The 22,749-nt window shown below is 40.4% G+C and overlaps 1 protein-coding gene across 1 annotated transcript; it reads left to right on the top strand.

Moving 5' to 3' along the window:
* The first annotated feature begins 2,814 nt into the window (after nt 1-2,814).
* VPS35 (VPS35, retromer complex component) lies at nt 2,815-21,220 on the top strand. The gene is made up of 16 exons (XM_027684885.1): nt 2,815-2,913; nt 4,370-4,466; nt 5,250-5,373; nt 6,844-7,026; nt 7,321-7,534; nt 8,287-8,370; nt 8,797-8,906; nt 11,921-12,017; nt 12,107-12,255; nt 12,767-12,974; nt 13,502-13,657; nt 16,142-16,264; nt 17,201-17,380; nt 18,551-18,790; nt 19,482-19,625; nt 20,320-21,220. The coding sequence occupies exons 1-16, from the start codon at nt 2,899-2,901 to the stop codon at nt 20,497-20,499; spliced, it is 2,304 nt and encodes a 767-aa protein (XP_027540686.1). The 5' UTR covers nt 2,815-2,898; the 3' UTR covers nt 20,500-21,220.
* Nucleotides 21,221-22,749: the final 1,529 nt, after the last annotated feature.

Below are 22,749 nucleotides of genomic sequence, written 5' to 3'. Positions count from 1 at the left end.
TCTGTTAATGCAGACAGAATCTGATGTAAAGCTGACTCTGGTTCATTATAAATGGGAAGGCTCTGAAATTCCAGTTTTTCCCCAACTGCTGCTAAAAGACAATAGTTAAAGTTTTATAAGAAAATAGATATATCTGCTGAGATCATTGTTGGTATCATCTAAAGCATAGTCTCAAAGTTGTAGTAGCATTATGCTATAACCAGCATGTTTTTCACATCAAAAGTAAGGAAACCAATGCACATGGAATCAGCCAACACAGCAGATACTGTGTGTTTCAGTAAATGCTTTAACTTGGTGTTGCTGTTAAAAAGCCTTCTCTTCATGGCCCCATTTGTAGTGTTGTATGTTGCTGGGGCGTGAAGTAATAGGTGAATGGTAAACTATCCATCAGCTGGGCTGGTTTTCCAGCTTATTTGATGTTTTACAGTCTAAACTGCTCTCCCAGCACTATAAACGTGTCCCATGAACAACTGGGGATGGAAGAGCAGGGCTGGTAGCTGTGTAAGTGCCCATTAGGGGAAGGGGGCTTTGGAAGCTGTGGTTACTGTTGGCATTGCTGAATTGTTTCTAGCTGTGCTTTAATAGAGATGTGCAGCAGTCAGAGTGTATGGCATCACCTCAGGAGTGATCTATCTTCGCCCAAGCACTGCTGTGGGTTCAGGGGACTGCAGACTGTGACCAATGTTCTGGCACAGACATAATTCAGCAAGTCTGTTACGTGATGTTTCGATATTGATTGTTGCACACAAGTCCCAGCACTGTCATTTGCTGTTCCTTGAAAGTCTGATCTGTCATGGAATAATTAAAGCTTAGCAATTAGAGCAAACTTCTGCTGGCAGAACATACTTGTTTCACAGTTTGAGTTTTTCTAAGGGTTTGTAGCTATTGAATTGCCTGGGAAATAGGGTCATGTAGCCATGGCTGCTGCTTTTGCCTTATGCTTAGATCATTTTTGGAAGACCTGCACTTTGTGTGATTAATTATATATAGAAAGAGCTTTAAGAGGTGCAGCCACTCTAATTAGCAGACCTGGCTTTTTCTGTTGACTAAATGGACTTCTTAGTCAGTTATTGTGCATTGTTTGAATATTACTGAGGCACATTGAGTCAGAAGTGTTGGTTGGAAGGAATCTTTATCTTGTATGACCTTCTTCAAGCAGGTGTGTTGCCAGTGTTGGATCAGATCAGCCTTGGTTTTGTCCAGCTGGGTGATTGGGAAATTTTAAGAGTGGAGTTTCACTGCCTATTAGGGAGTGATGAAGACAAGAACAGCATTGCAGGGCACTCTGTATGTGGAAGAGGATAGTGGGGAGATACTGTCTGTGACTCTTATCGGGGAGGTTCAAATTGCAGAACAAGAACCCAATTAAATATGGGGAATAACAAGGGTGTGCAATGCTCTATAACCATTAAATCGGTGTTAAACTAAAACTTGTCTGTTTTAAAGATGACCTCAATTTTCATCTCAGTCCTCAAAAGATACTTTATGGGGACTCCAAGTGTGGGGTGTGTGGGAGTTGGTACTGAAGATAAAGTTTTTAAAACCATTAGGGCGATGTAATTCATGGCCTGCTAGCTTGTTTCTGAAATGCAGTTAAAAAGAGAGGACCAGGAACCTTCTGAACGCAGTGGATGGAGGAAAAAAGTATAAATAGCTGAGAATTTACTGAAGCTGAAGGCTCAGAGAACCTGCTGTGCAAATCACTGTGTACTTGGTATTTGTCAAGACTAGAGAAGATGTAGTTGAGATACAACATCAGTGTTTTTATCTCTGACAGTATTTCAGAGAGACCATCTGAAAACAAGCTGCAAGACCGGGAGAGGTGGAGATGCTTTAATGAGGTGTTGTGAGCCTGAACCAGAGGTGGATGGTGGCTTTTCCTTGTAAGGTGTTAGGAAGGCTGAGAGCAGGTGGGGAGAGCATTAGGGGCTGTGATCTAAGTAAATTTGGACATCTTAGTGGATAACTTCAAGATGCTTTTAGAAATTAATCTCATTAATCTGGTAGAGGGAAGGGAGCAGCTGCAGGACAAGGTCTATTATAGCTGGATTGAGGGGAAATCTATGGCTGTAAGCAATGGATTTATTTAATACTATAAGAAAATGTAGTATGATCCTTGGAAAGTTGAAAGATATTGGAAGTATCAGTTGAAGGTGTAGAATGTGGCTCTGAGGAGAGGCAAGAGAGTCACTGGGACAGGTAGGAGACATGAAGAGTTGTTGCTTCTCTTCAGTTTTCTCTTGCCTTCTGCCAGTAGCTTCTCCCTTCTGGAAAGCATTTAAGTGTACTTTATCCTTTGCTTATCTGAAACTCATCCTGAATAGAATTGTGTGGCTCAGACAGCAGTTAATGGAGAACTTGTGACTTGTGAGCACAGGAGAGCATCTGTCCAGTGGCAGTGTGTGTGGTCTGGGCATTGCTTTGAAGCTGTGTGGGAAGAAGTTACAGCAGTCTCTCTTGGCATAGTCATCTTTTCATTCTCCTGGAGCTTTTCCTTGCCAGACACTTGCACTGGGTTCTTGACCTCTAAATGAGAAGGGACAAGTTGACCCTGCTCTGCCTCCATGGCTTTGCACTCCAAGGAGCAATGGTGCTCACAGGCTACCTGTAACCTGCCCTCGGGTTTTTGCAGAGTACTGGAACTTTCTCCCTTACACATCACAGAGCTATTTCTGTCAGCTCTGAGTGCTCACACTGCACTGTCACTTGCACTGCATTCTAAACTGGGGGAACCCTGTTTTCATCAGGTCGTAAACAGCTTGATAAAAATAATTGAGTTCTGGTTTGTTTTGTTGGTGTGTTTGTTTTTTCCAGCCAACAACGCAGCAATCTCCTCAGGATGAACAGGAAAAACTCCTGGATGAAGCCATTCAGGCTGTGAAGGTGCAGTCTTTCCAGATGAAGAGATGCTTGGTAAGAATGGGACTTTAAAATGCAATGAAGCTTCTTGTCTGCTAGTAATAAAGCAGTAAATCAATACCAATCTCTAGTGCTGTGAGGAAAATTAACCCCTTATGCACCTTTGTGTCAGAGGCTTTGCAAATAAATGAGGCAGCTGCTCATTGAGAGTGAGCCTTGAATATTCTTTGAATGTGTCTTCCTGATTTTGCTCCAATATTTGACAAGATAAATTAAAAGATGTACCTTTATAATTTCTGCTTGTATTTAAGTCAGCCTAAACTGAGAATAAGCAATAACCAGAAGGTTATTGTTCAAATTCATTTTATATGGAACTGTATTATGAGACTATTGTGCACCATACTGTTGGGTTTTTTCCACGTAGTCTTTTCTCGGTGTCAGTTACAGACTGTGAGGCTGCTAATAGATTGCCTGCTGTATGGAATAAATTTTGCAGTCATTAACTGTAGACTGATGTGTGAATTCTTCTGTGACTGGAAAACACCATTGGCTGGTGTTATGCTGAGATTTTATCTTGAAACTGTAGCCAATGCAGGCAGATAATGTCATCACACATAGCTTTCTTGGGTTTGAGAAGCCTATTTCTATTTGGAGAAACTGCTTAAAGTTGCAATGAAGACTTAACTATTCCCATATATTTTCATGTGGTTAACCAAGCTAGCTTTGTTTTTGCAGCCAAATGACAGTAGCAAGGAAAGTAACACCTCTTCCAGTTTTGTACTCTGTGGAATGCTTTTGAAATCTTTGAAGTAGCTGCAGCTGAGCTTTTCACTGCTATCAGTGATTGAGTGACAATATAAATATACTAAGTGGATCACACTAGCAATTCATTTTGTTCTCCCTCAAAACCTATTGCTGTTGCTTATGATGGGTTGAACAAGTATGCATAGGTGGGAGATTAGAGGTTTGTGTTTGTGTGTGTGATGCCAGGTGATTTATATGCATCAGAAATGTAAGTTAGATGCAACCTTAATAAACAGTGGCTTTCAGTAGGGTGTTTTTCATGGCTGAGAAGTAGGGGAAGAAGATGATGGCAGTGTGAATTGCCTGTCTGCTAGAGGCTTCTTACTGAGATCTGAGCAGAGCAGCAGAACAGATTTGGAGGAGAGGAATCCATTCTGTTTTGCTTGCTGGAGAGAACCTGGGAGGTGGGTGGGGATCGCTGCATAAGCAAAATGATTTCAGATATTTGTACCATGAGTATTATGATGTATTACTGTAGCTCTGTCTTCACATATGTCTTATCACTTCCAGATGTAATGTTCCACTTAATTAGCATGGGCAGTATAACACAAGCTAGATACTAATTGACTTAATTAGAACTGGTGCTTTCCTGATGTTCACCTAATCTTTGCTTGCTTTTAAAAAAAGATAAAAGTGTAGATTTATAAAATCCTGCAGTTACCTAGCATTATGTCTAACAGACTGTTCTCTCTTTCTTCCTCTAAAGGACAAAAACAAGCTCATGGATGCTCTGAAACATGCTTCCAACATGCTTGGGGAGCTGCGGACTTCCATGTTATCTCCAAAGAGCTATTATGAGCTCTGTATCCTTTGAAGAGGAAACTAATAGTTGAAATGTTGAATTGGGAATTAAATGTCCATCTGCTTTTGTTGGCACAGTGGTATCTTGTCAATCTCAGGTATTTACTAGCACTTTTCTCCTCAGTATTCAATTATCTATATATATTGTAGGAGAATACACACTTATTTGCTCACTGTATAAGTTAATTTTTTCTCTTTGGTATAAAGCAGGTGTTTAATGTCTTTCATATCTTCCTCTGGGAGGTTTCAGGAATCTAGATCTAAAAAATCAACTCTGTGAAACAATTCTGCTTGCAGGATACTACTCCAAAATCTATAAAAGCAACTAACTTTTTGCCCTTCATCATTATATTAGCTTCTGAGTCAGTGCCTCGATGTATTTACTTTGCATGCTGTGGTCTCTGAAGAAGGGGAGCCTTTTAAAGAGACTTGGGAATAGAATGTGAATGTATTCAAATACTACTTTCTCCACGTGGGGATGACAATCTTTTGTGATGCATAGTATGCCGTCACTTTAATACTCTGTTTAATCACATTCATTTGCTCAGTTTTGATTTAGTAGCTTGGGGTTTTATTCCCTTTTCTAATATGCTAGAAATTATGATTGAAGGTTTGGGGTTAATTTTGCACAATTATCCCAACAGCAATTACTGGTTCAGAAGTACTGCCTGCTTGGGCATGGTTGTATTTGGTACAACATCTTTCTTCCATGGTGTGAATGAGCAAATTACTATGAAAATCTGTTCGAGACATTCTAACTTAAAATCTTTAACTATGAGAAAAAGACATGGCAATTTCTGATGAGCTCCACTACTTGGAAGTCTACCTAACAGATGAATTTGCCAAAGGAAGGAAGGTGGCAGACCTTTATGAGCTAGTACAGTACGCAGGAAATATCATTCCAAGACTGTAAGTGTGTGTATGTTACTGTCTGGTTTTGTTTGCTTTTTCTGTTTTAGACTGGTGGATAGTGGTCAGGCTCTGGGTTCAGTGATTGACTCTGCCTTGCTTGACAGCAGGAATTCAGTTTGCAATGGCAAATAGTATTTCTGCTATCTTGAGTGGATTACTGTGAGACTTCTAAGATTAGGCTGAGAATGCAGCTGCAAAAGGTCAGTTCTTCCTGCCAATGTGTTAATTTTGCACATGACCAAGCACTTAAATTTTGCAGTTTAATCTTGGAATAAAGTTGGCTTTTGGGTAAAGAGCTGGTCAGTGAAGGTTAACCAAGTACCACACTCTGATCAATGAGATAGACTATGTATTTATTAACTGCTTCTATTACCTGTTAATGAACTTGTACCTGGGGGTCTGGATCTTAGATTCTCACACACAGTAGATGCCTCATAGCCATCTGCCTCTTACGAGAATAAGAAGTGTGAGAAGGAAGCTGAAGATTTCTGTAACTTTACCCGAATCTGTGTTTCTGAATATATTTTGTTTAATGCCAGAAATTATACTGGAAACCTGAAAGGCTTATCTTTATATATGTGACCATTGGGCTGCAGAACATGTTCAAGACAATCTGTCTTGGGACTTGGATTTTGATTGGTACTGAAGTTTTTCATTCCTGCCCTTATGTTCATGCCAGGAAGAAGCTTACGACACACCAGGCTGCATCTTCATGCAGTTTCTTGAGTTTGGCTAATGCCTCCCACAATGTCTTTACCCCTGTGTGTCATGATTAGAGTTGTCTTCCTGCCTGCTTGATGCAGGCTCTAGTTCTCCCTGGAGAACACTTCTGATGCTTTCCTGGAGGTTCTCTGCACATCCATGGTGAGGCAGAGGAGCATGCAGGGAGAGCTGAGGGCTCTAAACCAAATACGTGAAGGTTCTGAGCACTGTATGCTTTTAAGCTGAAGGGGGGTCCAAATATACTGGAGCACCAGTTCTTTGTTTCTCCCATATTCCTTCTGCTTCTTGTCTAAAACAGAGGTGCTGAAGGACTGAATGCAGGCCTGGGGGGTTCTGAAGAGCTTAATTCCTATCCTGCTGGACTACAGTGTGAAAGAGGCTTAGCTGCTTCCCCATCATAGATTACTTGTATGTGCCAGAGCTGTTTTCCAACTTGGTGGGATGCTGGAAGTATAGACAAGCTGGTCTGGGAGCATTCAGAACTTTGTGCATGCTGAGCATTTACACATTCAAGGTATCAAGCACTGTAATGAGGTCAAGTGGCTGTTCTGACTTGCTGTGCTCTGTAGCAAAGGAGAACAGAGTTGAAAGCTGACTAAAGATCCCAAATCTTGGGACCTAGATGATATTCTATTGCTTTTTTTGTGGTTTGGTAATCCTGCCAGGATGGAAGAAAGAAACTGTCGCCTTTAAGTGTGATGTTGTTACTTTAGGATTTATTGTTTGACTCTGTGCTTTTTGCAGGTATCTCCTGATAACTGTAGGTGTTGTCTATGTCAAGTCATTTCCACAGTCCAGGAAAGATATTTTGAAAGACCTGGTGGAGATGTGCCGTGGAGTACAGCATCCTCTTAGAGGCCTCTTCCTTAGGAACTATCTCCTGCAGTGTACCAGGAATATCTTACCAGATGAAGGCGAGCAAGCAGAGTAAGAAGGATGGGCTATAACTTGGTAGAATTATTGTTGTTAACAGAGCATATTTAAATTTTCCGTATGACTTTCTTCAGATTGGAGAGAAGTAGAAACTTGGCAGGTGTTTTGTCCATTAAGAATTCCCTAGCAGAACTAAGGTTTCTTACAAGTGAGGGTATGAACCTTTCTTATGAACTCAGATATCCCACCACACACTTCCTCCAGCCTTAAAAGCTCTGTTCACCAGTGGGTGGAAGGATGAATACCTCTGACCAGCTTTTCCTGTTCTTAACCTGTTATCAATTGCAGTGAAGAAACCACTGGAGACATCAGTGATTCAATGGATTTTGTGCTGCTGAACTTTGCTGAGATGAACAAACTTTGGGTGCGGATGCAGCACCAGGGCCACAGTCGGGACAGGGAGAAAAGGGAGCGTGAAAGGCAGGAACTGAGAATCCTGGTGGGAACAAACCTGGTTCGCCTCAGCCAGCTGGAAGGTGTCAATGTGGAGCGATATAAGCAGGTGGGATGTCTGTCCATCCTTTCTGACTAACTTTTTCCAAATGAAACTTGTTTGTACTCTCAGATGAGCAGCTGGAAGTGTTATAACTATGCCAAAAGTTCAGTAATCCTGGTACTTCTAAAACTCTTCACCTGAGGCAAAGTTCTGAGTACTAATGAAGGTATATAATGTGTTGTGAGGCTAAGGACATGATTCATGCATTTTTCCTATAAGGTTGTGTGTAACATTGACAATTGGTTTTAAAACCTTCCTTCTTGACTCCCACTTTACTTGAAGAATAGGGCATTGGTTTAAGGGTAGTGTACATATACAGCATTCTGTGGTAGACTTTACAAGTTATGAGGCTATGCTTCCCAAAGCATTAAAGAGAACTGTTGTTGCAGGAAATGACAGTGAAGCAAATATATTATCTAAAAGTCTGTCCCATGTAAGTTCTACCATATAGCTGTTGAAAAGGACTTTGGTGCTGCTGAGACCCCGAGCAGTGGTATGTGCCAGCAAAGTTAGTAACACTGACTTAATAAATCAAAGCTTACATAGTCTATTAAAGGGACAGATGTCTGAGACCAGTAGATTTTTTTTCTCTGAAGGATGGAACTTCAAAAAAGTGAGACTTTTTATCAGAAAGCCTTTATGTACAGAATAAGCTGAGAACTGTTAGAAATGCTGCTTTGCTTGGATTAAATGCATATGTAAATATAAACTTGGAAAGTAATTGTAAAATCACTGCAACACTTTTTTCCCTATTCCAGATTGTTCTGCCAGGAATTCTGGAGCAGGTTGTGAACTGTAGAGATGCTTTAGCTCAGGAGTACCTCATGGAGTGCATCATACAGGTGAGCTGCTTAAATTCAGTTGCAGTGATGGGACACAGGGACACCTCTATACTTAGTCAGATTCAGACAGCTTCCTCATGCACTGGAAAACTTCATCCCTGGGACTTTTACACAGTGGCTTGTCCTGTATTTTTTTTACCAGATGGGCAGAGTGGACATGAATCCATTTTGTGCTCCTTCTGTTGCAGAAGCTTGTAAGCATCTGAGCAGCAGTGCCTGAGTTGTAATAGATAGCTGAGCCCTCAAGTTACCCACTTGTCTTACATCTCTTGCTTCATGCATTTACCCAGTCAAGGTCAGCTTCATAGGCCAGACTGTATTTACTATGTGGCTATCTACTTTACAGTTATTCTGTTGCATTTTACTGCTGTGTGACAATGGGCAAATTCAGTTTATAACTTGATGACTATTGATCTAAAACTTCAGGTTTTCCCAGATGAATTTCACCTCCAAACCCTGAACCCATTTCTCAGAGCCTGTGCTGAGCTGCACCAAAATGTGAATGTGAAAAATATAATTATTGCTTTAATTGACAGGTGAGTGACCGAGGGGGTGGAAGTTGGCTCAAAATTAAGTTTGTGTTGTGCACAAGCAGATGATAATTCTTTTATTATTTGAATGTGTATTAACTTGTGATATCACTTAACTTCACTCTTTCCCCATCTTTCTATCAGCTGTAATTCAAGCTGTGAAGAATATTATTTCTGTAGCTTCTGCTCTCTGGACTCTGTTGTTACAACTTCCAATGAAACCTGCTTTATGGACTGATTAAAACTTGTAAACAGATTTAGCCAGGAAATAACCCATTTATTATTGACCAGTTTTGTTTCTGAAGTGGCAGCAGTTCTGCTTTGACAGCTATATTGGTCAGAGGTACCTCTTGACAACTTGAAGATCCCAATGGCTAAATTGTGTATCAAGGATACTTTACCTTGCAGTTTTGATTAGAGAACATAATGCCTCTTCAGAAAGGAGCTAGTAAGAAATGGAACTACCCTCTTAATTCTTGCCACTAGCATCCTGCCTGTTCTCCCAGAAACGTGTTTTTTCCTGTGGAGGTACTGCTACTGCTTGCAGTGAATTCCAGTATGGGGGAGAAATCCTAGAATCATTGGGGTTGGAAAAGACCTTTAAGACCAAACTGAAGTTTTGATTTATATCTTGAAAGGAAGCAACACAGACTATCAGTGACTACCTGCACTTTCTTTCTGCAGACAGGAAGTGCACTTGCATGGCTTGTTGAAGCCTCAAAGAAACCTTTTTTCTTTTTTTTTTTGCATTTGCACACAAACATATTTGCCTTTGTATATCTGGTCCATGTACTAATGTATGGACCTCAGTGACCATGGGGATCTTGGGTCCCACTGGCCTTCAGCAATGGGCAGGGTTACTTGAGCTCCTCTGATGCCTGGAGATGGAGTATGTATACTGAGCATGACTGCTATACCTTAAGATCTTGAATTTTTTGCCTACCAGATCTGTAGTTTTTCTCCTGGTTATGTCAAATTTATTTGTTCAAGACTTTGGTTTTATTGGAAAAATCTTCTAGTATTTGTGCACTTGCTAGAGAAGCAGCACAGAGGTGTTCACAGGAGTTCATTGGTTTCCTACACTTTGCTGCCATGGCTGAGAATTTTTGTAATTTTGTCACCTTTAAAAAAAAACAAGGAAACAATAAACCCCCAAACCCGAAACAACCCAGATCCCAAGAAGCATTGCCCATAGCAACCTGATTTTTGAGACTATCTATCTTGAGCCTACTTTCAACAGAGATCACAGGATCTTCTGCCAGGTTCTTACATGACAGTGTGGCAATGTCATTTTTGTGAGAAGGATTTTGTTGTGTAGCTTCTTTTGTCATGTCTGCTCTGAGGACTTAACTTACTGTGGAGGTAATGCCAAAGTTTTTCTCTTCTTACTCTTACAAGCACCAGTAAGTGACTGACTAGCAGTGACCCTGCTGTCCTCCCAGCCTTTGCACTGCTGTGGCTTCTTGGGCCACTGAAGGCATCCAGAGCTGCTTCACTTGACACAGGGCAAGGGCAGAAAGGTGGCAGTGTGATGGTTATCTTTGTAGCATGGCAACTTGTGATTTTGACTGTAATGTTAATGCAAGTGTTGGAGGAAATGAGTGGATCTGTCCTTGGAATCCATGCATGTAGGGAGCATGTTGCTCTTGTGTTTGGATTGGAGCTGTTAGGAGCAATTGCTCAGTGTTGTGTAGTTCAGATGGGAAGCTGCCCCATGTAGGTAGTACCTGCTGGCATTTCTCATCTTTGTTTCAGCTGGGGTGGGATAATTGAATCTGAACATCACTGACTGCTGGAGAAACTTGTGACAATTTTGTTCTTATTCCTATGGGGCTTTCCTGCTAAAGGAATCTTTCTGCAAATAGTCTTGCTGCTTTGGGATCTTTCTTGCCTTACTAAACCATTCATGGCTTTTAATTATGCTGCCATCTGCCTGCAACTTGTTCTTACTCTGTAGCATGCTGGCCTTACACTTGGAGCTGTTGCCAAGATAAGCTGCCTTGTCCCTTTGAGAAAAGGCACTGTTTTTCTGATGTTAGGAAGTCTGCTTCTTACCACTCTATGAAATATAAGATAAATTCAATGTCTGTTTTTCCTGGCAGTGAAGTTTTTTAGCACCTCAACCTTTTCTTACCTGTTTCTGTTTCAGATCCAAAGTTCATTCAGAATCAAAGTTTAGAAACGCTGTAAGAAATAACTCAAAAATTTTAATTTGCTACCTTTTCCTAAATATTTTTATAGTTCTTTCTCTAATTCAGAGTAGAATAATCTCAACAATTAGAAAGTCAAGACATGAATGCTGAGCTCCTTAAGCAGCAGCTTTGGTAAGGTGCTAGCCTTCCTCTAGTGATTCTTCTTACCTTGTATCTAATTTCTGCAGCAATGGTGGTTGGCATGACTTTGTTCCCTTACAGATAGAGATACCTCTCATCATCTCTTGAATGCTTATTGGACAGAAATTGCTTGCCTTTTTCCCCTCCCCCACCCCCCAAAAAAGGGTGTTCTTCTCCACTTCAAGTTTACTTTGTATTTTGTTCTTTGCCAACAATAGAAGTCCCAAACATGTCAGTCTGTCTTTAGAGACAAAGCGTAGTTAAGTCAGCGTATTTCTTCTGTGGCTTTTTTTCCCTCTGAAGGCTGTTTTGTGGTGAATGCTATTGGGTATCTGATTTCAGTAATATCACTGAATGAGTGCAGGATATTTGCTCTTTCATCAGCCTGCTCTATACCTCTTTCTCTGCTGGAAAGAACATTTGCTTCTAGCTGAAGAATGTGGATTATGAAATGTCCTTATTGCTCCTTCTTCACTTTGCCTTTTCTGTCAGACTCTTTTCCAGGACTGATAGATACCAGGCTCAGTTGCTGGTAAGGCTTCTGACTTCCATTAATTTCCTTTTTGCTTGTAATAGAGCTTCCAAAAATACCTAAAGGAATTGCTTTTTCTGCCAGTACCTCTTTCTGGTCTGTGTCAGAGTGGAAAAACTGTGCTGACCAAGCTGCTTTCCTTGCTATGTCACCAGGTTAGCTTTATTTGCACATCGTGAAGATGGACCTGGTATCCCAGCAGATATCAAACTCTTTGACATCTTTTCACAGCAGGTTGCTACTGTTATACAGGTATGCTGGGTATTCTTGCATGCGGTTTGGGGTATTTTTTTGCCAAGTTACATGCTTTTGTATCAGCTTAGCGCTGTCTTAAATTTCAGTCTCGGCAGGACATGCCCTCAGAGGATGTGGTGTCTTTGCAAGTTTCTCTCATTAATTTGGCTATGAAATGCTACCCAGACCGTGTTGACTATGTTGACAAGGTGTTGGAGACAACCGTGGAAATATTCAATAAACTTAATCTGGAACAGTAAGTAAATGTCTCTTAAGTTCTCTTTGGCATGGCAGTTAATAACCTAAAATCTGGACTTGTGCATTGCACCACATTTGGTGAGATAGCAGAGACCTGCTTTGGGTGTGTGAGATAACTGTCTACAGCTTGGCCCAAAAGCAGTAATGGTAAACTGCTGACTAACTGCTCACCTGTGCATAAATCCCCCTGTGCAGCTGTACAGCTACACAATGTGCATGCTGAGCTGTGTGTAGTCATTATCCAGGCATCCCTCACTGCAGTCTACAGCTGGATTTGCAGCCACAGTCTGTGCTTCTGCTCTCAGCAACTTAAAACATGTATTTTTCCCCTATATGTCCTAAAGAACAAGATATGACTTGTTTTGAGACTTTTATTTCCTCTCTCCCTAGCAACAAGTTGCTTAGTTGTTGTGGTATGCCTCAGAATTGGTATTCTGAGGCAGGCTTTTAATCTGTCTACATGTGTGAACTATGGATTAATTGTGTTTTTTGCATTTATTTTCTTTTAGTATTGCAACAAGCAGTGCTGTTTCAAAGGAACTGACTAGACTTCTGAAAATTCCTGTTGATACTTACAACAATATCCTGACAGTTCTGAAACTAAAACATTTTCACCCACTCTTTGAATACTTTGATTACGAGTCCAGGAAGAGCATGAGTTGTTACGTGCTTAGCAATGTATTGGATTATAACACAGAAATTGTGTCCCAAGAACAGGTATGACATAAGTTTACTTGAAATTCTAGGTATTTAAAATAGCATTTGAACACCTGAAAACACATACTAAGTTATTTCATGCAGGGCATGCTTTGTTTCCCAGCCTTCGTACCCGTGTGCTCCTGCCTCCCCATCTGGGCACAGGCTTTATCCCTCTTGATAATTCCTCCTCATGTTCTTAAATGTCTTTGCACATCTTACCTAACCTCAACCTAGAGACTGTTTCTGATCTTACCCAACCTCAGCCTAGACACTGCTGCTGTTAGGTTTGAACAGACACCCTGAATCCCTTGAAAACTAGGCCTACTACCTAAAGAGGGTTGGATAGTACTTTTGGAATCTGAATTTCCTCTGCACTGCTGTGCTGTCCCATCCCACTTGTGCCAAGAGGGACCCTTCTCCAGCGAGTAAGGCACATATGTCTAAAGCATCAACACTATGAATGGCTGTAAAGATGTTCCCAGTTGCTGTCAACTTATGCCTGTAGACTACTCTGCTTTAAACAGAGCTTCTGTTGCCTTTAACAGGTCGATGCTATCATGAATTTGGTATCCACACTGATCCAGGACCAACCAGATCAGCCTGCTGAAGATCCTGACCCTGAGGACTTTGCTGATGAGCAGAGCCTTGTGGGAAGATTTATTCACCTCCTGCGCTCCGATGACCCTGACCAGCAGTACCTGGTATGGGACTGGGGGTGCTGAGTGTCTGTGCTCTGACTGTCACTTCTTGCATTATTGACTAGCCAAGGCTCAGGGGAAGCTGGGAGCTGGGGCATCACTAATCTAGCACTACAAACTCAGTCACAAACACTGTGTATGACACCTTCAATGGTAGCATGATTATTTGGAAAAAGCAGTTGAGGACTTAAGCATTTGCTGATTTAAAGTTTTCATCCCATGACTGGACAACTATCTCTATTAGTTTGTGAAACTCTTGATGTTCTGACAACTCCATATGACCATCTGTCTGAAAGTCAGCAAGTGGAATTTGGAGTATTGTGCCATTTGCATTCTTTTGGTATCAAAGTACACAAAAATCCCTGAGAAAATACAACTTAATATGTTTGGACTCAGAGATTTTAATTTCTGTCAGTACATGGTCTTCAGACAGCATGTAGTGTACTGCTGCTTGGTTACAAGTGTGCTGAAGTTGAACTCTGCTACAGATGGCAGCAGTCACTGGCTCCAGTCCGAGCCAGGTCTGAGTAGGGACTACAGTGAAGTTACAGTTTGTGTGCCTGAAATACAATTGACTGATTCTCATCTGAAGTTGCAGCAACATCACACTGTATAAACAGTGAGAATAGAAAAACAGAATAAAGTAGGAACTGTGTATAACATTACTGGCATTCATGTAGCTGGGCTTTAAAATGTGGTATAAAAAAATTGTGGTTGAAATGTTGAGATTTGCTGAAACTTGTGTAATGGGGAGAAGCATGGCTTTGAGGTATGTATAAGAATTGGAGACAGTTGTTTCAGGACCTGCTGGTCATTGGCTGCATTATTTCTCTATATTGCTGGAGTAAGGCAGGAAGTTCAGTCAGATCCTCTTTAGTTTCAAGAGCTATATGGGTTGATTACAGCTGGCAAATACCATATTCATGTAGGAAGGGCCAGGATACCTCTGTGGGGTTTTTTTGTTTTGTTTTGAGGGTTTGGGTTGGGTTTGTGTTTTGTTGTTTGGGGTTTTTTTTTCGCTAATAGAGAGCAAAGCTTCCCTCAAAGGAATGCTGGCACTATGGGAGTTGATGTATTTTAAATGCCATCAGAGGACTTGTCAGATTATCTTTTGGGTAGAATTCTATAAGCTACTTAACACCTTGTGGTAAAAATGCTGAATAACTCCTTGATGAGCATCATGAATGCTTGTATCAAATTCTTCTACATTACTGGAGCAGCAGGAAATAGTCCAAGCCTATGGGCTTTTCACAGCTCTTTCACAGTATCTCACAATAAATTATGCATTCGGTATAGAAGAGATAAGGAATGAAACTTCAAACACATTAGTCAAAGTGTATTAGCCAAAGTGGCTAATACAGTGTATAATGGGTGATTACAGATTCTTATTTATTCATGTTATTTACATGAATTCTATATCTAGTCTAAAAATATATGTGGGGTTGGACACTGAGCTTCACTTGCAGTGCTTGTTTCAAAGTGGTAATGGCACTGCTGTGACCGGAAAGCAAGGTCATACCTGGCTGTAGTGGCTTTGTTCTGACACTTAAGCAACAACAACAAAAAACCCCCGCCCTATAACTGATCTCCAGTAGAAGTTTTCTTTAGTTTGGTTTTAGAACTTCTAGTGTAAAATACAGCATGTCTGAATTTTGTCCCCTTTGAAAAGCAGTCAGGTTGTTATAAATGACTACTGTGATGTTTAGCTTGTGTGGAAGAGATTGATTGATTTCTGATACTTGGAGTTCTTGCTGTTCTGGAGAATTCTGGTTATGAGACTACATGATTAATTACATCAATAGATGGAAATATTCCCAAAATAAGGGGAAGGGGAGAAGCTAACAGTACAAACAGGTAGAGTTCCTTGGCCTGTCTCCACAGGCTCGGCACACAGGCAATAAGGCAGAAAAGCATCACATTCATGAAATCTGTGCAGCTTGTGCCCAAAACTAAGAATGGCAGTGAAAGGAGCTGTCATTAATGAGCATAATGAAAAACTAAACAAGGGGGAAAATGGCAAAAGTTGCATGTGTTTTGACCAGAATGTGGCACTGTAGTTTTAGTTTAATGAAATTTGTTTTCTTCCTTTTACTTTTCTCACAGGTGCTGTAAGAAGGAATGGTCCTTTTTGCAGCTTCCATTGAGTTGAGGACAGAATGTATTGATGTCGTTATTAAATGCAAGCTCAGGCAACTTCCACCTGGCTGCACAATCCAAAACAGATCTGCAGTTAATACAGTGCAGCAAGTGTTGCCTAACACTTATTAAGCAGCTCTAGGGAAAGTTCAGGCTGATACCACATAAAAAGCTACAGAGACAGCACAAATTTAATTCCAGTAAAGCAACTTTTAACTTAAATTCAACTCCGCCCAAAATACTGTAATTTATCTGTTGATAACACCATGTCTTTCCATAGAGATTAAGTTACAGATGCAAATAACACACCTCTCTTAAGAATTCTCTAAGCTTACAGTGCCTCTGCTTTAGATCCTGAACACTGCCCGGAAGCACTTTGGTGCAGGTGGGAACCAGCGGATCCGTTTTACCCTGCCCCCGTTGGTTTTTGCTGCATACCAGCTTGCTTTTCGCTACAAAGAGAACTCCAAAGTGGTAAGTTGACCTCTTGGCTTCTCTGGTATGCTTGCTTTTTTTGGACTTTGTTAAAAGTGCATTTTGTCTGGCTTCAGTATGCTAACACTTGATGCAGAATGCTGGTTGGTTGTTTGGGGTTTTTTGCTCAAGGCAGATTTTTGCTTGAGGTTTGAATGCTTTCTAATCTAGTGATTTTTATCAGGTCATATTAAATTACTTTGGCATTTGAGAAATGGTGAAGCAGAAATGGGCTAGTTTTGTTTATTGATGAGGGTAACTGATGATGTGCTTTTGCTGGAGACCAGACAAGTGATGGCATGAAGCTGATTTCAGTGTGGATATTGAAATTCACCAAGTTCTAAATTGTAGCTACACTATTTTAATGTTTCTAAAAACAAGTGCTTTTTTTATAGGTTAACTTACACAGTAGTTGCAAAACTGCACACTAAAATGATGACTGATCCATTTGGCCCTTTAATGCTTTCTTATGGAGATAGTTAGCTTAAATATGTATTTCTCTTATTGTGGGTAAATAAGTTTAATTGCTGTTTGTTAAAATGCTCTTCAAAATGAAGGTTTTAATATTCTCTTCCACTTCTGATTGCTCCAGACTGAACAGAATTTTTCTCTGTTTCACTAATTAGGCTTTTGCTCAGTTATGTTCTAAGCATAGCTGTTGTAGCTGCAATTCAGTGTAGGCTTCTGAAGAAGGTTTCTATGAGCTGGTAGGAAAAATGGGTGTGAAATTTTTGTAAATTAAAGAAATACTTTGTGAATACCCACTGAGGTCAACACAGAACTGCTGGGGCACTCGTTACTGCTTCAGTAAATAAGTGATTGGAGTGGCATCAGAGGGCAGCAGGCTGGAGCACTTAACAGATCTTAGTACAATTCAGGTTCTCTTTTCCTATAGCAATACTCTTGTTCAAGCTTTTACTTGTTTTTCTTCTCTAGGATGACAAATGGGAAAAGAAGTGCCAGAAGATCTTCTCGTTTGCTCATCAGACCATCAGTGCTCTGATCAAAGCAGAGCTGGCAGAGCTGCCCCTCCGTCTCTTCCTGCAGGGAGCACTGGCTGCGGGAGAGATTGGCTTTGAGAATCACGAAACTGTGGCCTATGAATTCATGTCCCAGGTGAGTGTCCAACTATTGCAGTTGGTCTCATGTACTACCTTTAATTTGGCTGGGATAGGTTTCCTGAACACTGAACCATCCAGTGTGATTAAAACACTTGAAATGATGGATGGCTAATGCTACTGGGTAGAAAATCCTCATCTTCCTTCTTGCTTCCCAGGCTGCTGTGGGATTAAGCTCCATTGCTACTGGTTTGAGTACTCAGTCTGACAACATGTGGTATGTTGCAATGCTGCCTCCTACTCGAGCAGTTGGTTCACTGGAGGAGTGTAGCTTTCTCAACATAAAATGCTCCTTCACTGCTTCTGCCTCCCAGCTCCTGTTATCCAGCTGGTATTGCCCTGACCACGCTCTTAGGAAGTTCTCTAAAATTTGCAGTGTTCACAACTGCTATGCTGGGCTTTGCTAATTAAAATCCTGGTATTGAAACCTATTATAAACTACTCTGAAAATCCATGTGAACTTGTTCCTTGGTCTTAAGCCTTGTTGCAAAAACCTTCCCCTCCTCCCCATCAGATAAAGAACCAATGTATTTCATGTTATCCACGTTGTAAGCTTTGTCCTAATCTTTCCTCTAATACTGCTACTAATGCATGTTTTTAAATGGAATTGCTGATAAACTCAGCCTTTGCTCACTGCCTTGGATCAGTTGCTGTTGTAGCTCCATTCTGAAGATGAGAGCAGCATGACAATCATGTACTTTGTATTAGAGATATGACTCAAGGTTTTAGTCTTGTCTATTCTCTGAAGATTCTTCATCCATGTGGCAGCAGTGCAAGTGCTTTTCTTACCTACTCTGTCATCACTGACCTACCACTCAACCTCTGCTCTGCTGTTTGTGTGTTTCAAAGAACCAAATATTCTTCAAGAATTATTTCTGCTACTGAAGTTCTTTATCTGAACAGGTGCTTGAAATGAGGAAAACCCCATCTTTAGAATGTATGTGGGATCACATTTTTTCCTGTGACTACTTGAATAGTATTTCTTGCAAGACTTATTTCTGGTCTGTGGATTTAACTTGATTTTTAACATTCTAAATGAAAGATCTTTTTTCCTGCCTGAAGCTTTGAACAAATGTAAAACTGGACAGTTTCCTGCTGTGCCACTAGCAGGTGTGGTTTTTTTTTTCCTGATGTGTTCTGATTGAGTCTTACTTTCTCCCTTGACTAGGCCTTCTCTCTATATGAAGATGAAATCAGTGACTCAAAAGCACAGCTGGCTGCAATCACCTTGATAATTGGGACATTTGAGAGGATGAAGTGCTTCAGTGAGGAGAACCACGAGCCTTTGAGGACTCAGTGTGCACTGGCAGCCTCTAAACTCCTGAAAAAGCCAGACCAGTGCCGGGCTGTGAGCACTTGTGCCCATCTGTTCTGGTCTGGCCGAAATACTGACAAGAATGGAGAGGAGGTAAGAACCAAGTGACAACAGTGTAGCACATCCTACCTCAGTAACAGCTCTGCCTTTCTTCTGAAGACACTTCTAAAGTAGGTATATCTGTGATATAGATTTGGTTGGAATATATACTCATATATGACATTTTTAAGTCTCAGTGCAGTGTGAACTGTGTAAATACCAAAAGGGAGAAAATTCTAATTTAAGGGTGGAAGTACCAGGCAAGCTTCTGAGTGTCAGCTAGTTTAAGACAGGCTCCATTTTGCATGTGTGTATTACAGTAGCTGTGCTTGCATGTGAACTACTAAACTTCCAAATTAAAGATATAAGTTGTTGCAGGTAAAGGTAAAAAAAAATGCTGTTGTTCTTCAGGGCTTGTCACATAAGCTGTTGTTATTATAAAGAGCAGTGTTTGAAACATGTTTCTCAAAGTATGCCTTATGGTACATGTTACAAAATTGAGTTAATTGATCTCATAATTGAAGTCTCTCAACAACTGTTCATGTTACTGTCTGATTTTAAAAAAAGTCTAATACTGGTGGCAGTCAGGCAAGGAAAGCTTTCAATGACAGCTTGCTCTGCACAGTTTGTGTAGTTTTGTGTTTCTGTGGCAGACCCCCAGGAGATGCCATATGTTGCCAAGGGAAGAGAGACTGGAGCTCCTTGAAGTTCTTTTATTTCTTGTAACTTGGATTCTTCCTTCTAGCTTCACGGAGGAAAAAGAGTGATGGAATGCCTAAAGAAGGCTCTGAAGATAGCAAATCAGTGCATGGACCCTTCTCTCCAAGTCCAGCTCTTCATAGAAATTCTGAATAGATATATCTATTTTTATGAAAAGGAAAATGAGGCGGTGAGTAGAAATCCATTCTCTGTTGCCGCTTTTTTAAACAACATTTCTTTAAGCTCTTTATTCACAATTATGCCCCAAATTACATCTCTTCAGCTCAACCTGTAATCTGTCATAAGAGGCACAAGTTCTGGTGATTAAAAAACAGACTAGTCAATTCTTGATATGCAAGTAAAACTGTGGATTAAACTTCATTCTTCTTACATGGGGGAAAATGCCAAATGTTTGGAGTTTAGTTATGAACTTAAATACTGTGAGACTTGGATACCTGAAATGTTTATTATATCAAAACTTGCTGGGACTTAGATGAGATGCTTAGATGACATTACCATATTGACTGTACAAAAACAATTAAGAGTGCATAGACAGTCTGATTATGTGCATCATTTGTTTATAGCTTTTTAAATTTGCCTTGAATACATTGGAAAGAAATGCTGTGGTAGCAGTTACAAAGCCATCAGGATAAATATTTAAGTTCTTTACATTTGCTTGGATGGGAGAACTTCCACAAAACTGAAATTGGAAAGGTTCTGTGAGGAGCAAGAGAAGGCAGCCCCCAAGAGTTTGTCTGCATACAGTCTTACCGATATTTTGAAGAACTGTCCCATACAAATAGTTCAGAGACAAGTCTCTTAAAACTACTGTCTGTGCACTTGTACAAAGGTGATGTTGATGACTCCTGTTCTGTGTTCTGTAGGTGACAATTCAGGTTTTGAATCAGCTTATACAGAAGATCAGAGAAGATCTCCCAAACCTTGAGTCTACTGAAGAAACAGAACAAATTAACAAACACTTTCACAACACACTGGAGCACTTGCGTCTGAGGAGGGAATCACCAGAATCTGAGGGGCCAATTTATGAAGGTCTTGTTCTTTAGGTAGACACTCCCTGTACCTGTTTTCATTTACATACTGTATGTTTGTTTTTTTTTTAAGATAGATTCCTAGGTTGTGCCTTTCAGAAATGTCAAGTTAACATTCATGTGTTCAGTCTGGCACTTCAAACACTTGTGTTGAGTACTCTAACAAATTAGAAAGGTTGGACCAGCAACTACAGGTTTCATCAGTTAGCATGGCTGAAACTTCCTTTGAAATCCATGTGACATGGTAGGGCTCTTCGGTTCTGATTTCTCTTCTGTCTGTTCACTGTTGCTTCTGTAACATTAGAGCTCTAAACTGGCAGTGACTGTCATCTGAAACTGTGTCCGATCCTTACAGAGCATCAGATTTTTGGGATTATTGTATGTCAAATTCTGCTTGTGCTTTTCTTTTAATGCAAGTTAAGACTAAGTGTAATATTTTTCCCTAAAAACTAGAATATATTAATGCATGTTTGGAGAGTTTTAAAGTACCATGTTCAAAAACAGAAGTTATATTTTGCATATTAAGGCTCTGTGACATTCAGTGAGGGCCAGTACTGTGCACAGGGCATATTTATCAAGATAATTTTGTTCCAAATAGTATAAAAAATAGAGAAATTGCAATCTATATAGATATGTATAACCTTCATTACTGTAAATTTAGGGGAAAATGCATTACACAAGTTTATTCAGTATCATGATTTTGCACCAGTGGAACAATAAAGTTGCTATTAACACCTGTTGTTTCATGTCTCTTCGGAGCCCACTTGAACCTTTTGATAAGAGTGAAAGAACTTCTCCTTTGTAGAGACAGAAGAATCAGGGCAAGTTAACCAGGACAAGCTGGGAGGCTGCTGACACTTCTAATTAGAAGTTTATCATTCAGACCAGTATTTTTCCAAGTGATGCTGTGCTGATGTGTGCTCATGTTTCAGAGTGCTTTTATGACATACCTTGAGGGATAAAGAATCCTCCTGGATTCTGTGCTAGAGAGATAAGTGGCAATTAAACTGCAATGCCATAGGAAACTAAGCATGGAGCCAAGTGCCAGTGACAGCTCCTGTGAAACTGGTCTGTCTGTGGGTTAATGCCAGTTGCTGTAAGTTTTGACATGTCTGGTTTACCTTTTACTGAGCACAGTTTTCTAAAGATAACTGATTGAATTCTAAAGATAACTGATTGAATTGCCTTACTCCTTGAGTGACCACTGAAAATGTGTCCTGGCTTGACTGGATAGTAAACGAGATTTTGGTGTGACTGTTCAGTAATTTAGTGCTACCTGTTTTCTGAAAAAGGCAAGTAAGATCCTAGGAAACAAGAATTGCAGAGTAGACAACAATTGGATAACTGATATACTGATGAATAAGTCTGGCTTGGAGGGGAAGAGGAATGGGGAGATAATCTAAGGGCTTTACTTGCCCAGGGGTACAATTAATGCTACTTCAAAATCTTAATGTTGCTCTGTATCTGTTGATGCTGTTCCTCTGAAAGGAACTGTTAAGCTATTTTGTTTCAGCACATCCATAGCAGACATGATGATCATGTTCATGTAGATACACTCATAGTGTAGGGATATGCCATCCTAGTTTATAGTACTTGCTAACCATGTTTGTTAAATTCTCAGTGTCAGTCCCTGTAAATTAGGAATTGTCTTTGCAATAAGTTTTGTAGTATCAAATGCAGTTACCCAGATGTTGTAGACAGGTGCTTTTTCCCCATCTCCCACTTGTTAGGGCTACAAAGTCAAGACTCTTCCACAGCTCTTAATTACCTTTATTGAAATTTTACAAAGTAAATAATTTCAAAACACTGCCTGTAAACTTTAAGATCAATTGTACTAACATACATTTTGCCTGTGGCAATGGACAACTACAGCTGTTTAATAGCTCTCACTTGTCAGCAAAGGAAAGCATCTGTCAGGTTATGGAGTGAGTGCCAGTGATGGTGGTACAAACTTGTATCATTAGTGATGTTCAAATTGACACCTTCTATGGGACAAATGCAGTCAGAACTCAGGAACCAGCTGTGTGAGCTTCTCCTGGGGCACAGGCAGAATGGCAGAAACACTATGTCATTATGTTTGTTCTTGTTTGACACACTTATGGTCAGTAGCAAGGCTGTAAATCTTAACAGGCTTTGAGCCATGCCATTCATGATACATGACCTGGGAAATGTCTAAACACCTCAAGTAATACTTTTTTGACCTCTGATGACTTGGTGGATGGTGGAGAGATCCAAGGGGTGGGGTAGGGGAAAACAAGGCTTTTT

Source organism: Neopelma chrysocephalum, unplaced genomic scaffold, assembly GCF_003984885.1.
Source record: "Neopelma chrysocephalum unplaced genomic scaffold, ASM398488v2 Primary Assembly neopelma1_68, whole genome shotgun sequence".
In the NCBI taxonomy this organism is placed as follows: domain Eukaryota; kingdom Metazoa; phylum Chordata; class Aves; order Passeriformes; family Pipridae; genus Neopelma; species Neopelma chrysocephalum.
The sequence above is the reverse complement of the archived record's forward strand: the minus strand, read 5'-3'. Positions and strand labels throughout refer to the sequence as shown.